The sequence below is a fragment of the Hoplias malabaricus genome, chromosome Y, assembly GCF_029633855.1.
Source record: "Hoplias malabaricus isolate fHopMal1 chromosome Y, fHopMal1.hap1, whole genome shotgun sequence".
In the NCBI taxonomy this organism is placed as follows: domain Eukaryota; kingdom Metazoa; phylum Chordata; class Actinopteri; order Characiformes; family Erythrinidae; genus Hoplias; species Hoplias malabaricus.
The window spans coordinates 1,945,319-1,960,797 of record NC_089820.1 but is presented as its reverse complement, the minus strand read 5'-3'; the positions used below and the strand labels follow the sequence as shown (position 1 = coordinate 1,960,797).

The following is a 15,479-nucleotide window of genomic DNA, read 5'->3' as shown; positions in this document are numbered from 1 at the left end:
ATATCAAATTTAATCCAAAAATTTGAGGTCGATTTGCAAGCTCTACTCAATCAAGCTTTGGACCAGAAAAGTGACATTAAAATGGACACTAGCAGTTACTTAGGATTTATTTTTTTTTCCAATTTTATATATATGTGTGTGTGTGTGTGTGTGTGTGTGTGCAAGATATAGAAAGAGTAGGTCATCTCACTGAAACTGTGAGTCAAATGCAGTGATACTGTCACACTGTAGATACCTATACATCCTGCTCTGTAAGCCAGGGTGGGATCGTCAGCGGCTTTGGGCATGCGCAATTCATCTGCAGTTTTTCTGCAGAGTGGAGTGGTTGTGGGTCTCCTCTCTGCTCTGACTGCAGGTACTGGGAGACTGGTCGCCTTTAAGTGCTTTGGGGTGGGGAAGGGGCACCCGCTGCTCGTTGAGGACAGTAAATCCAGAACAATATGTGCTGTCACATCTGAGTCTCCAAAAGGCTCCAGTAACACCAGAAAAAGTTGCTAGATTTGTCGCTAGTTGCTTTTTTGAAAAAGAGTTGATAGAGGAGTCTGAATACTCGCTAAATATTGCGACAATGTCACTAATTTGGCAACACCGGTTGTGCAGAGACCTGCGTGGAGCAGAAGGATTTGTTCACATTACGGTTTGATTCACTCAAAAACAAAACTAACTGCAGATTTTTATAACATAGTGGAGTAAAATGTAAGATACTTGCCAAATCTCTCAGTGGGGGAAATTGTTGCAATAACTACTAAGGTGACATGTTCACTGGACAAATTAAGAGTTAGCTATATAAGTATATAACATTGCACTGTGGAAAAAAGAGCCTTAACGTGAGAGTTTATGAGAGGAGTCTTGGGCAATTTTCCACCATCTTTAAATTGCCCCAAAAAAGAGGCAGGACTGTATGGAACACAACCTAACCTCTGATTGGACTGTGATACTTAGAGGCGGGACAAACCGTCTGATAGAGCATGGTTAATACAGAGCCATGGGTTTTACCTGAAGTAGAATTAAAGGGGAACAATGTACTGATTTTTCCGGGGATGTTACACTGTAAGCAGCGGAAAATTACACTTTTAAACGCAGGCTGTATTATAAAGAGTTACCCAATCCATCTACCAGTTATGTCTTTGAAATGTGGTAGTAAACTGGAGAGCCAGGGGGAACCCGTGCAGATGGGGAACACACTCACTTTCTGACAGTCAGTGACCCGAAGAGAGGATGAAACCCAGCACCCTGGGATATTGGAGCTGTGTGGCACTGACGCTACCTGCAGTCTCTTAAAATAACCTTAATAAATAAAATTCACCTTGAAAATAATTGAGAGGATAAATGGAGTTATTATTTCAAAATTCATATATGTTTCTGCCCAAATGCAAGAATGTCAAATCATAGGCATTTTTCCTCCTTTTTCGTATGAATTCTAAAGATATATATATATATATATGAACATGTAGGTTACATAACGTCTTTCTTAGTGGTGTGTTGGACAGTCATATTTGTAAGTCAAAAGCCATTTTACCCAATCCTCCCTTGGCTGATGATTTGCCCTTATGCAACATGCTAAAGATTAGATTATCTTGTGAAACATATGGAGAGTGAAGTAAGAAAAAAAAATAGTCAAGCTTTCTCCTAAGCATGCAGCTTCAGTCATGCTGGATGAAGGAGATCTTGGCAAGCTTACAGTAAAGCCAGATTATAATATAAAACCTTATGATGGCTGGACTCTCTGTGCTTTTTGGGATTTTAAAAAGAAAGTTATCATTACATGACATTTAAAAAAAAGAAAAAAAAAATCAAAATTCCCAGGGATGTGTTTATTTGCAGGAAGGCAGCAGCAGACCAGGTTCCCTCCATTCCCATGCTTATCCGGTGATTTTCCACAGGCAAAACTGTTTGTCATTGTCAGCCCTAGAACGGTAATTTTCCAAAGGTTTCTTCCTTTCAAATCCTCAGCTCAGTTCTTATTCCTCCAGGTGTGGGTGGGGAGAAGCTTCTTGCCGGCTGGGTCTGAGCGTAGCCCAGAAAGACACTATCTGATAGCTCCCGCACTGACCTTCTCAGTATCTGATGTATGGCTTTATCTTCCAGACAAAATGTCAGAATGCAGTTCTTTAGCTAAATCAAATTGTTCTGGCTGCCACCCCCTCCCCCTCATGAGCCCCTGCTTTGCCAGTGTCAGAAGTCAAAGTCGACCGCAATGTTGTGGCTGTCACTCAAAGGCTGGCTGTTTTGAAGAGAGTGAGTGAGAGAGAAGAGGACGGTGAAAGACAGTGAGAGACAGAGAGAGACAGCACAGACAATAGTAAAAACATTAATTCATTCATTCATTGTGTGTAACCTCCACCTACCAACGTGTGTTTTTGGACTGTGGGAGGAAACCCACACGGACACGGGGAGAACACACCAAACTCCTCACTGACGGTCACCTGGAGCGGGACCTGAACCCACAACCTCCTGTGTGACTGGGACACTACCTGCTGCACCACCATGCCGCCCAGTAGTAAACATGTTTACATAACAGCTGTCGATAACCAAATAAAACATTCTCAAACCATTTCTTTACAGTAAATAATTTTGGATTGTTGCTATGTTCAATAAGTCCACTTTAAGAGTTTGATTAATTGATTATGACCCACTTTAAAACACAAAATTAATTGATACATATTAATCATCAATTCCTAAAAAAAAAATAGTAACGTTTAAGAATATTTTGTTTTCTAGATTCTATTTTCTGGAAATAATGTAATTATGCACTAATCAACCATAGCATTTCTGAAAACACAGTTTTTTCTACACCCACTCATTCTCTCAGCTCCACTGGTTATACAGGAGCATTTTAAAGTTCTACATTTACAGACTGCAGTCTGTATGTTTCTCTGCAAACTTTCCCCACCCTTTCACCCTTTTCTTCAAAGGTCAGGACCACCACAGAGCAAATATGATTTGACTGAATGATTCTCAATCCTGCAGTGGTGGTTGTGTTTTGCTGTTATGAGTGGATCAAGCAAAGCACACGTTTTTAAACACTCTGTCCATTCACTGTCCACTCTGTTAGACACACCTACCTTGTTAGGCTCTTTGTAGATGTAAAGTCAGAGACAGTAACTGATCTGTTGCGGCACAGTTTGTGTTGATTGTCCTCTAGTCCTTAAACACAGGACACAAAATGCTGTTCTCTGGATTTGAGGGGTTTAAAAACTTCAGCAGCACTGCTGTGTCTGATCCACTCATATTAGCACAAGGCACACTAACATATCACCACAATGTCAGTGTCACTGCAGCACTGAGCCAAAACATACCTGCTCTGTGGGGGTCTGTGTGTCATAATAATACGGTTGGTCAGGGTTTACAGATCATTTTAGTCTGCGAGTACATAACACAACTACTTGCACTGTTGATGTGCCCAAGACTGTGCCATTTAGACCCTTTTGATTTCAATTAAGTTAAAAGAATGAATCATAAAAACAACCCAAAGGACACATCCCCCTCTAATATGACGTGATGAACGCTATTCAGGTGAGGAAGAGCTCCACTAACCGTATGCTTTTTCTTCTAAGTCCATGTCGCTAAATCAAGAACATTCAGAAACGATATTTTAATGTAATTACATTTCACTTATTATAAAGGACAAATGAGACTGAACCAGTTTCAACCTAATTACAAGGACAAATGGTCCTTTTGACCCAATAAACAGATTATCTGTATGACATCTTTCAGGGTTAGGGGAAGGGAGAAAAATACATGTTCATAACTCTCTTTATATACTGTCCTGACACTTCTGCTGACCACAATCATTGATTTTTGTCTCTTACTGAAGCATGCAATATCTAAATATTTAAATTTAAAACTCCATGTCTATAACCTAATATTCAGCACCGTACAGGGAGCACTAAGAGAGACAGACTTTGGATAAGGCTGAGATAGGCTCCTTCTAAGCTAGGCTGGGAAATTAAATAATAATGAAAAAAAGCAATAAAAATCTTGGCGTTAAGGCATGTCGTTGCCTTAGATTTTATGAGACATAAACTGTGCTTAAAGAATGCTAAGCATGTAGTCACCATTTTGTCCACTGTGTCATGGCAACACTGTAATAGAAATAATAATTGTGTTTAAAATGAACACATATTTATTCATTCCTTCATGTTCTGTCACCTGGTTATGGTCGTCGATTGTCCAAAACCCACCCAGAGTCATTGGGCACTCCCCGACAGAGGTGAGACTAAACATCACATTTAAACTTTGTATAGCACCAGTTGCTCAGAGAAGACTGGTCAATCAAGGTGAAATGCAGACATCCAGAACAAACTAGAAGTTTGTAAAATCTCAGAGACCACAGTAGTGATCACGTTTGTTTTAATCTGACTCACAATGCCAGCTTGTAAAATGAATCCCTGATCTTTTAAAGAGGTTCAAAAGTTCCTTGGATTAGTGGCCGATGAAATACTCCAGCTAGAGCTGGATGGTGCTGTAAGAAATGGAAAAACTGTACTGATCTCTCCCCCAACAACACACGTGAACACACAATGAGTAAACAATGCTTAATTTTACCGCCACTGTTGCTGTGGTTTCCGAAGCCTGCGGTTCCTGCTAGAGATGCAATGTCGCCAGCTACAGGGAGTTGTGCTAATGCTAAACCAACGAGGCACTGAAAAGCAAGTAGAGTCATTTAAATTCAGTACTCTGCAGTGAAAAATTTCCATTAAGCTAACTGAGAGTGAGCAGCCATTTTGTGTGAGTGAGAGTGTGCAAGCAAGAGAGAAGCAAGTTCTGTGAGGTCTAAATATATGACAGTTGAGGACTACCATTAATGTTCCACCAATATTATAAACCGCTATCATGTACTGGGACTTCTTAAAATCAGAAACGGTCACACATTTTACCTGCCAGCCGGTCTTTAAATCACCAGGGTGCGAGTGTGAATGGAGACAGCGGTGGGGAGTGGAGATGGGTGGTGTGTTAAATGCAGGCTAAGTAGGGGACATTTGGCCGGATTCGGCTCCAGCAGCACATCGTTAATCAGCTGGGCTCTGTGCTATCCTGCTTGAGTTATGCTGCATCCACATTGCAGGTAGGGGCCCCGTTCCTCCTCTCCCTCTCTTCCAGTGCCCCCCGTGCAGGCTGACCTTCCACTGGGTCATAAATATTGCACTGGCCATAAAGGAGTGATTTAGGAGGACGCCGCCTCCACCACACCGGCTTCACTGGACTGAACAGATTGTGGCCAGGAAGATCTTTACAAACCATCCCTCGAGAGACTTGTTCTTCATCTCTCTCTGGATCTCTTTCTGTTTCTCTCTTTCTCTCTCTCACACACAGACACACACTTCTCTGTCAAATGGCCAGCTGGGAATTTGACTTCTCAGCAAGACATGTACATACCAGATCCATCCCTCTTGCTATAGAATGCCAATATCAGAACACAAGCATCTGCCAGGGTCAAACAGCGCATGTCAAACACTATGTCTTTCCCCCAAAGCTGATTACCACATACAGTGCTGCTTTAAAAGTTTGTGAATCCTTTCGAATTTTTTATATTTCTGTACAAATTTAAGCCGAAACTCAAATCACATTTTCACACAAGCTCTAAAAGGAGAACTAAATCAAGCAAATGACATAAAAATACTAGATTTGAGCCCTGCCCTATTCCATGCAGTCCTGGGGTAATTCTCTGTTTCACGGGGGGTCCTGTGTAGTTTTATTTCCATCCGAATCAGCCATGTCTGTTTTCCCCAAACGTCCTCAGAGAAAATCACAGGCTGAATTATCAACTGTTTTTCACTAAACTCAGCGGTCGTCTGATAATTTGAATCATGCCCGGGTGCAAATATCTGTGTTTTAACAGGCAGACCTCACTGTGTTTAGTCTCTGAGCATGCGTTTCCATAGATACTCCCAGAAATCGGAAGAGTAACTGAAGCTCATATAATTAGAAAAATAAGATAAATGATTTAAAACATACGTCTCCTTCTTTTGAATGAATGAATAATTTATTGTCATTGCACATTGTACAAATAAATAAATCAAAATCAATAAGCAGACAAAGACAATACGATGCAGACTATATACACAAATAAAAACATAAATGCAAGTTTAGTAGTTTGGAAGGAATCACTCCTCTTATGTACTTTAAGTGAAAGTAAAGAGACAAAACTAGCGAAAAGACACGTTGATGTATCTTCAGAGTGCCATGGAGGCTAAACGGCTGTTGCTGAACTTTAGTCAGTGCTGTGCTGTGGGCTTCAATCCTACATCTACATTGATTACAGTCTTCTAATTAAGGCAAATGAAAAATTCCCCGCAACAAAAGAAACCTCATCTGCTGGATGTGTTTGAATGTAGCCACAGCTGTTTGGATCTGTTTGTCCTCTTCAGAGCCAGTCGGCTCCAGTGCATGGCGTCCTCTCACTCCATCTTAGTCTGCAAGCAAAGGGACTGCATGGCAACGAAGAGGAAGTTAATGGCCTAGCCTAATGATTTAACCAGGCGAGGGTTGTGGTCCACAAGCTACCTAATTCCCATACAACAGCTGCTTTGATCCCGCTAATTATACGTTATTAATTTCCCCCCAAGCTCCTTAATGCCTGACACAAAGGTTCAGGCGTGATCATGCATTATAGAATTGCAGTTACTTACACCTTGACATATTTTCATTCTGCATTACAAAGTATTTTTTAATGAACTGTTTTACCGTTACATAGTTGTAAGATGAATGACTCCAGTTGCCATATCTCTCTCTCTGCTTTAATTACTATTGGGTCTACTGATATAACGATTTTACTTTATGTTTGCATACTTCTGTTTGCTTCTTTCTCTTGTCCTATCTCTCTACTTCCCTTTTTATCTCCCCTCTCTTTTCTCTCTCTCTCATTCTCCTTATCATCTTTTCTCCACATCTCGTTCACTCTGTCCTCCCTTTTTCCCTCTTTTTCGCCCATCTTTCCCTTACTATCTTATCTCTTTCTCTGTCTCTCTCTCACCCTATCAGCTCTCTCTCCCCCACCTTTCCCTCTCTCTACCTGATCTGTCTCCCTGCCATGAAATCCTTCCCTCCTCATCTCTCTCTCTACCATTTCTCCTTCCCTCCCTTTCTTGCTCTCCCTCTTTGTGTCTATCCCCATCTCTCTCTCTCTCTCTCTCTCTCTCTCTCTCTCTCTCTCTCTCTCTCTCATTTACTTTCACGCCGTCCTCCAACAGTTTATCTCAGCAGAACATTTAGGAATTGTTAAGCTAGCACAGTAGCAGACTTAAAAACACAAAGTATTGTTTATTTGTATTTATGTATTATTGGTGGAGTTTTTTTCCCCCCCAAACAAATAAATGCTTACTGGCCGGATAAATACTTTTCATATCATTCTCTAAGATGCCAAAGCCTTCTGCACAGCCCTCTATATTCTAGGTTACAGTGCTATTTCTGCTTACTAAATAGTTTAGCATTATTGTCTCCACTTAACTCACTTCCCAAAACAGTTGGAAATAATGAGGTTACTTTCCGACTTCATGAAGGTAACTGTAGAGCTCCTAGTATTTCGCCCACTGAAAGGCCTCATGCATATGGATGTCTCCTTTCTCTCCATTTGCATTCTCCATTTTCAGACAAACGTGGAGGTCATCCTGACAAGACTCGGTCAAATGGAAAGTTTTAAATGTTGAACACCTTACTGACAAGTGAGACAAGTGAGGGAAGAGATGAGGAAGAAAAGCCTGCGGTAGTGAAGCTAAGAATTTCCATTACTTGGGGAATTTGAAGGGATTTGCAAATTTGCAGAGCCACTTTCGCCATAACATACATTTATATACACAGATGTGCAGACACACACAAATACAAACATACACAGACACACACCACGCAATATCAGCAGTGAAGCACATATCAGCACCATCAGCAACTCAGCAGATTTTCCAACAGAACATTATTCACTACACCCACCCCGAGTGGAAGCTGAACAGTGAGCCGTCACTGAATTTAACCTTTTTTTGTCACCTGATAAAATATATCTTTTTTTTTTTGCCAGTAACAGCTTATTTTTGCCCAACCATCTTTTTCCTGCCCATGATAGACATTCCAGAGCACACACATAGATACACACAAGTAATACCAATTTTCCATTACTTTATTATTATTATTTCATTCCAGCCTGTCCCCAGAATCCAAGCAATGTCAGGTGTACAACCAATTCTTTTATTTCACTTATCTTCCTGAGCACTTTTATTACCAGCCTGGGGAAAAATAAAGATAAAAAGAAGCATAAAATATATCATCTTAATACTTGAAGGCTTTTTCTTCCCAATACATTATGTGTAGCTTGATGTTTAATTTGCCTCAGGTTTGAACAGATGAAATGCACCAACAAAATAGCAGTGAAAAAAAAAAAAAAATACAATAAAAATAAATAAATAAAAGGAGGGTGGTGGGTTGTGGAATGTAAGTGATGGTTTTATTGTTTACAGGTTGTTTATAAATGATCTAAATCTATTTATTTTATGCTACACGAAGTATATTGTGTTCCAAAAGTGCAGAAAACTTCCATGTTGATGTATTTTACAATTATCATCGTGACAATCTCATTACAGAGGTAAACAATGCAGTGTTAGGAGTCTTGCTCAAGGACATTTATTGGTTTAGCATGGCACCCTTACCTGCTACACTATGTTACTATTCTAAATTAATATGCCCATAAATAAAAGTCGTATTTGACGACTGACAACAAGAATTGTGTACGACTATCATTATATGCCCAGCTTAGTAGGATGGAAGAAAGAAAGAAAGAAAGAAAGAAAGAAAGAAAAAAGAGAAAGGAAAACAGAAATGGATCAGAGAGGCAGAAGGCAGAAGCATGAGGTGGGAGTGGAAGCAGGTTTGGAGAGGCGTTGTAGGACAAAGAGTTGCCCTGGTCCATCGATCACTCATCCCTCTTCGGACACACTCCTTGGTTCCCCATGGGCAGCTTGAGCGGCGCTGCCCAGAATATTTAGCAGCAGCAGGGGACTCAAGGGAACTCATTTGCACAGGTGTCCATCTGCTGTGCCATGTCTCTTATAATCTCCACATCATGTTGCATTTGCATCTGCTCTTCATAAAACAAAACAAAAAAAGAAAAAAACCTCTCCACATAGGCCCACACTGCGTCACTGTGCTGTGTTGACCAGTTCATGTTCTTTTGCTCTCCTGAGTTGCCAGGTCTGCCTGCAACAGCCTGAACATAATCAGCTTTTCCTTCCTAGAGATTAAATGCTAACTTTGCTCATTATCCCTCACCGATCAGGCTTGCAGACCTCTAGACCTTATCTGGAACTCTGTTTGCTGCAGGGTTAGCAATGGGCTATTGAGTTCTTACCGCATGTGGCAGGCTTGTTAGCAGTATTAGCATAGACAGAGGCATATGGTCTGATCAAATGCATTGATCATCGACTGCTGTATTCTCTCATTCCCTCGAAACACTGTTTCACCCAGTCGATACCTGTCCATTGATCTTGAAGGTCGGTGGTGGCTTTTTGCTCAAAGATCAGTTGACTGAACCGAGCTGTAGTCCGTGTCCACACTAGCTCTCTAATCACAACCAGTCAAGAAGTCCAGAGCTTAGCGAGGATAGCTAGCACGTGGTTAGGGAAGGGGATGTGATGATTGAATTTTCTGGCTGCTCAGTGGCTTGAAACATGCTTGCTGCTGGCTTTCCCTGACGGCTTTCCCTTGTATGATGGGCTGCGTCTTGTTATTGACAGGTTTTACAAGCTCTGAACCAGAATTGAGTTTATAAGAGGCGACATGAAGTGAAATTACACTCCAGGGTTAGCAGCGCCACATGCCTGGCTCCAGAACTTATACCTAATGCCGGTTCTGTTCTCTCCTGTTTAAACCTAGCTGTTCAGCTGTTTCTAATCCTTTTCCCCCTTCCTTTCAAACTTTTGTCATGAGTGAACAGTTACAGAACATCAATTCTGGCAAGTAATTTTCTGCTAGCTTGCACTGTATCTGCATAATATGCGAAAACAAAGGCCTCAATCAATCTTCGGTGCTGTTGACTATCATTCCTGCCTCCGAGCATTAGCTTCTCTCTCCCCCCTCCTTCTTTTCATTCACCTTTTTTATCCCTCCATTTTATCCTCCAATCCAAACCGTCTTTTCAGTTTTCTTAACAGATAAAGTAAGACGGGCCAGGTTCATCTCCCCTCCATCATTGCTGTTAATGCCCAAATGGTTAGACAAACACAATGCATTTGTGTAGGCATTTGAAAAATCTCCAGGCAGCATGCATTGCCAGGCAGAGGGAATGGTGTTATTTTCATGTTGGTGTTTTGTAAGTGTAGCATTATCCAAGGTTGTATTGTAGTGGTGAAAAATTCACTATAGGGTTTAAACTTGTTTCGAAATATTTAATTTCTAATCCACAATCATTTTTTTTCCTCACAAACTGTGAAATAAGTAAACAGTTTAAAAATGAGGAAAGCGAGAACAGAGGAAAATAGTTACTACTATTTGCTACTCACCTCGAGGCTGTAACGCGGAACTGAATTGTGGCTCGTTCTCATTTAAAGGGACAGTTACTAAAACCTGTCCTTTACTGAACAGGGCTGATTACACAGGGGAGAACAGTGCTGTGTTGTTTGGTCCTTGTTTTTATCTGTAACCAAAAATGTTACAGAAGTTTAATCAAGACCTTCGTGTTCACTTGTGGAAAAGTAGAATATGTCCTCATTAATCCAGCTCACTAAGCAGTTGAAAATTGGTTTGGAAAACAGGTGGACTTCTGAACTTATTTGTATATTTAACAGACTTACTTGTTATTTATATGAGGTAAATTGTGAAATTAAACACAGAGAAGCTCCAGTGACACTATAATTAAGGAAGAGTTATTGCTGACCCAAAGCACAACTGCTTTCTGATAAACTTTTGCTCTGTTGAAACAGTACAGAAGCATTAAACTAATATTAACATAGTGTAGAGAGCACTTTTTTCCCCTCCAAAGTTAGTTCAAGAATGCATAAATTATATGTAATGTCAGCGAAGTGAAAATACACAGCCGCTGTCTAGGCTGGTATCGCAGCATAATAAGGCTGCCATGAAGAGTGGGGCTTCTGTTACACCATGTGGCCTTGTTAGTGCATACTGCAGAGTGTAGTTAACCAACCAGGCTACAGTCGAGACCTTTTATTTCAGAATGAGCATGAACCATTAAATTGTGCACTTACAGTTTGTTTGTGCTCTTCCCATTGCCCACCAAAATTATCTTCATAATCCTCAAGTCCTATGCTTTTGGAGAGTTTTTTTTTTTTTTTTTTTTTTGTTAAAGTAGCATTCGAATCAAACTGGACTCTGTACCTCCTCTCCACTCTGGCTATTTCTGAGGTTTTGGGTCTATCTGATACAGAGCAAAGTAACAAATGCTGGTAACAATATAAAAGGTAATAAAAAGAGAAATAATGGCTGGCTTTTAGTTTTTCAGCAGCTAGGACAGAAGCGAATGGATCCATAGTATGTGTCCTTTTCTTTGTGATTTTGAAAAACAGAAAGCAGAATCATCACAGCAAGTCGTTAATTACATGTTTAATTACTTTTTGCTTTTTTCAGAAATTCCACATACTGCATGAAAGTCTCCATGTCGCTGATGGTGTCAGAGAATGACACAGACCTCTGCTATAACTCCAAAATGAAGTACCTGGAGAAGGCTGAGTTGAGCAAAGGGAAGGACATCCTCTGTCATGACATAGAAGACTATATCCAGCCTGGCAAGGACCCAGAGATTGTATGGTACAAGGTAAGACACATATTTACAGTGTTCTGTATCTTCATGAACCTGTGTATTGTCTAAAAATTTTAATTCCACAAAGTATTCTACAACTTGAGTTTATTTATGCACTGTTTTTTACATTTCAAACTCCTCCGTGTGACTGAGGAATATAGAAGTTACACAACATTTATACGGTTGTCAGTCAAGCACAAGGGGAGACTTGCAAAGCAAAGGAGAAGCTAGACCTCAGCTAGACCAACTTACCCTAACCAAGCCTGTGTTTTGCAAACTTTGTTAGGGATAATTGCTTTGTCCGTATCAATCCACAGGTTTATAGTTAAATACAATTAGCCCTTAGATTGCTAACATAGCAAGCTAAAGCTAAAGTAAATAAGCAAATGTGCAAGTGATGGAGTATGCAGATGGAGTGTGTTATTATATGAGCTCAGTCTGAGCATAAGGTTAGAACTGAAATACTCAGCATATTTTCATTTTTAAAACAAATTGCATCTTTGATATTAACAAACAACCTGTTGCCAATGTCTTGTATTGTAGTAGCAGGTTGTGACTGTGAAAACACATGATATTATATTTGGATGATTTCTGCCCAGTGCAATGAAGATGCCCTTATATTTTGCAAACCTAAACACACACACACAGCCAGAAATGGAAAAGTTATGGCAGTTTATCCAGAGCCTCCGCTGACTCTTTCTGCCCACGGCTAAGTGCACACTGGAGGAGAAGGCACATTGGTCAATTCATCAAAAGTAGATGAGTGTCGGATTAGATGGCTGCCGCTCCTCTTTGGTTTCTCCGTGAATCAAATTAAAAAAGGGATAATGACTGTGGACTGGGAAGCCCTCTGGTTATTTTCTGCGGCTCTATAACAGGTTTGATTGAATCCAGGTCCTCTGAATGCAGGTGGAGTCTGCCCTACTGCGCAGCTAGCTAAGGACAAGTTCAAATGAGGAGACAGAGTGCAACAGTGAAAAGAGGAAGAGGGAATAATGGAGAGATGGACACAGAACCAAATAACCTTTGAGCGTTTGAGGATTCCCTCAGAGCTCACTGCCACAATAATGAACTCATCTCTTCAACAAGCTGGGAATTAATAAGTACTAAATACGCTGATTGACACACACACACATTAGGCATCCCTTGCCAGGGCCACCATTCAGAGCTGAAATTATAGCTGTTGTCAAAACACTGTCAAGTATGAAATTTTAATGCAGCTGTTCTGTTGACATCGCTGAAAGGCCTTCCAATTCAAGTCAATTTATTAACATGTCAGCACAATGAAATGTGAATGCTGGGTTATCATGAACACTATTGTATCCCAGCCCCCTCTTTCTTTCATCCAATAGGAGTGTAAACCCAAGCAATGGCGGCAAAGCATCGTCAGGAGGAGAGATACCCTTTCCATTAAAGAAGTGAAAGAAGACGACATTGGAAATTACACTTGTGAATTAAAGTTTGGAAACTTTCTCGTCCGTAGAACCACTGAACTGTCAGTCACAGGTAAGGCATCATCTAAAGTCTTTTACACATCCAGGGGAGTCAATTTGTACAAGGCCTGTGGTTCCCGATTTTGAGTCGTAGCCGATGGCCCACATTTACTACTGAAACAGAGTAGAGTAGTGATTTGCTTTTTGGAACTTGTCGGTCTGAGTAGTGCTGTCTTGGACTGAAGAATGTGCAACGCTTCACACTGTGTTTGATTTTTTTACAATAAATTTAAAATGTTAAAACAGAAAATTTGTCCCAGATAGGCTGTTCCCAAATGAGGCTAATTATGACAGTGGGTCTGCAATGGGAAAGACATGTTTTAGAGCAGGGTTGAGTCAGAATTTGTAATAAGTCATACATGTTTAACATTTTGAATGTTAAATAAGATATTTGGCTTCTCTTTAACGTTATATGTTCTTATATTTAACAACGATGAAAGATCTAAACTCCATCCTCCTCCAGAGGGAAAACACCCAAATCCCTCTGTTTCTTCATACGTGACACAGATGCGTTGTTTGTGTGGCTGTGTGAATAGCAAAAATGGCACCAAATCTGACTTTCACATGGGATTTGGGCTACTTTCATATGTCGTACTGAAATCTAATCCAGATCTGATGTGTGGCAGCTCTGTGTGACTTTTACACCAGTCCATGAATGCAGTATGTTTTAACTTGAGGAAATGGAAACGGCCTGGTCAATGCATTTTTAGTTTAATATAAAGAGACTGAGCAAAGAAAAATGTGTAATACACATGTGTAATGTGTTCGTGTCACTCATTCATGAGAAAATGATATTTGTGGAAATAGATATAGTGTGATAAAGAGTTATACATTTCTTAAACCCCTGTTTATTACATATTTTTTACTTAGGTTTTAAACACATTTAAACCATTAATAGTCATTTGTAAAATGTAGTCATTTCATATGTTAAGGAACACACCAAATTATAATTAATGTATAAAAAGACACTGTTGGTAGTTAACTGATTACACATGAAACATATCAATAAATATGTGATAAAGCTGAATAAGGCTTAATTTCAACTGATGGGAAGACAAAGTAAGGTCAGTATCTGTTAATATCTGAGGATTAAGAGTGTATATGGATTTGGGTTCACTATTTGGCAAACAATTTGACTGCTGCCCTATCTGTCTATGTGTTATAAAGGGTTATTAATGACTTTTAAATATTTAAACACCTATTTCATAACCATTAATAGACAGGTTTTTATTAGTGTAGTCTTATTTTAAAGTCTTATTATAATTTTTTTCAGTTATGTTGGTCTTGTCGGTATAAAAGCTGCTTAAATGTGAATCAAGGAAATAATATGGAAATAAACTGACTTTGCTTCTGCTCATCCCCTCCTTTTTAGAGACCTCATGATTGCAACAGATCTGGCAAATTTGCACTTAGAGGGAAAGGAACATTCACATGCCTGGCCAATATATAATCAGTGACTTTTAGAATCTGTTCTTTTTTAATATTTGTATATGTCTTTAATTTATACTTTGTTTATTCACATAGAAATCATTTCTAAAAAAAAAAAATCTAAGGGTCGTTTCGTGATACAGAGCTTCACAATAATAGAGCAGTCAAGTTCTGTTGGATGGAACAAACTTTAATTGAACCTCGCAAGTCATTAAGAATAAACTGGAATTAAAAATAGACCTCAAGCCTAACTTTTGGGCACCCCTGGCCTAAAGGAGCCACCAGCAGAAAGAAAAAAAAAGATCCAGACAAAGTCTCCAAAACATAAGCGGTGTAAAATATAGTTAAACAGATGGCATTTATATGAAACCAATTCTCCTGCCTTTGGGCACGGGAGATAAATTAATCCTCCTGTTTTGGAAAACAAAGAATGTGTATTGGCCTAGACCGCACATTCCACAGGAGTATTGAATTCTGTAAGGTATCTGTATAGACAGTGCTAGAATGCCACGTGTCAAAATAGACCCAATGCTTATTTTTGCACTTCAGGCTTGGTGTGAAAGGCTATGCAGATTAATATTGAAGCTTGTTGCATGTGGCACACACCACACTTACCCTTTCTGGTGTGCACATCACTTACATAGACTTCAATAAAATGCTCACTTGACTGAAAGAGATGAAAGACCCTGTGACGTGAGGAAGTATGAAAAATACATTTTAACACAATATCATTGTTTATCGCGATAATTCTGGAGACAAAATCATTTGTCTAAATTTAAAATTATCACCCAAACCTAGACAAGCATTTGTAATGTGCCCAT

General features: G+C 39.8%; 1 protein-coding gene across 1 annotated transcript in view; it reads left to right on the top strand.

Annotated features, from left to right (window-relative positions):
* The window catches only part of LOC136678359 (interleukin-1 receptor accessory protein-like 1-B), a 479,144-nt gene that overhangs the window by 223,117 nt on the left and 240,548 nt on the right, over positions 1–15,479 (top strand). The window contains exons 4-5 of the mRNA XM_066656394.1: positions 11,566–11,752; positions 13,090–13,243. Of these exons, the coding sequence (XP_066512491.1) occupies positions 11,566–11,752; positions 13,090–13,243 (341 nt within the window). The remainder of the gene's footprint in view (positions 1–11,565; positions 11,753–13,089; positions 13,244–15,479) is intronic.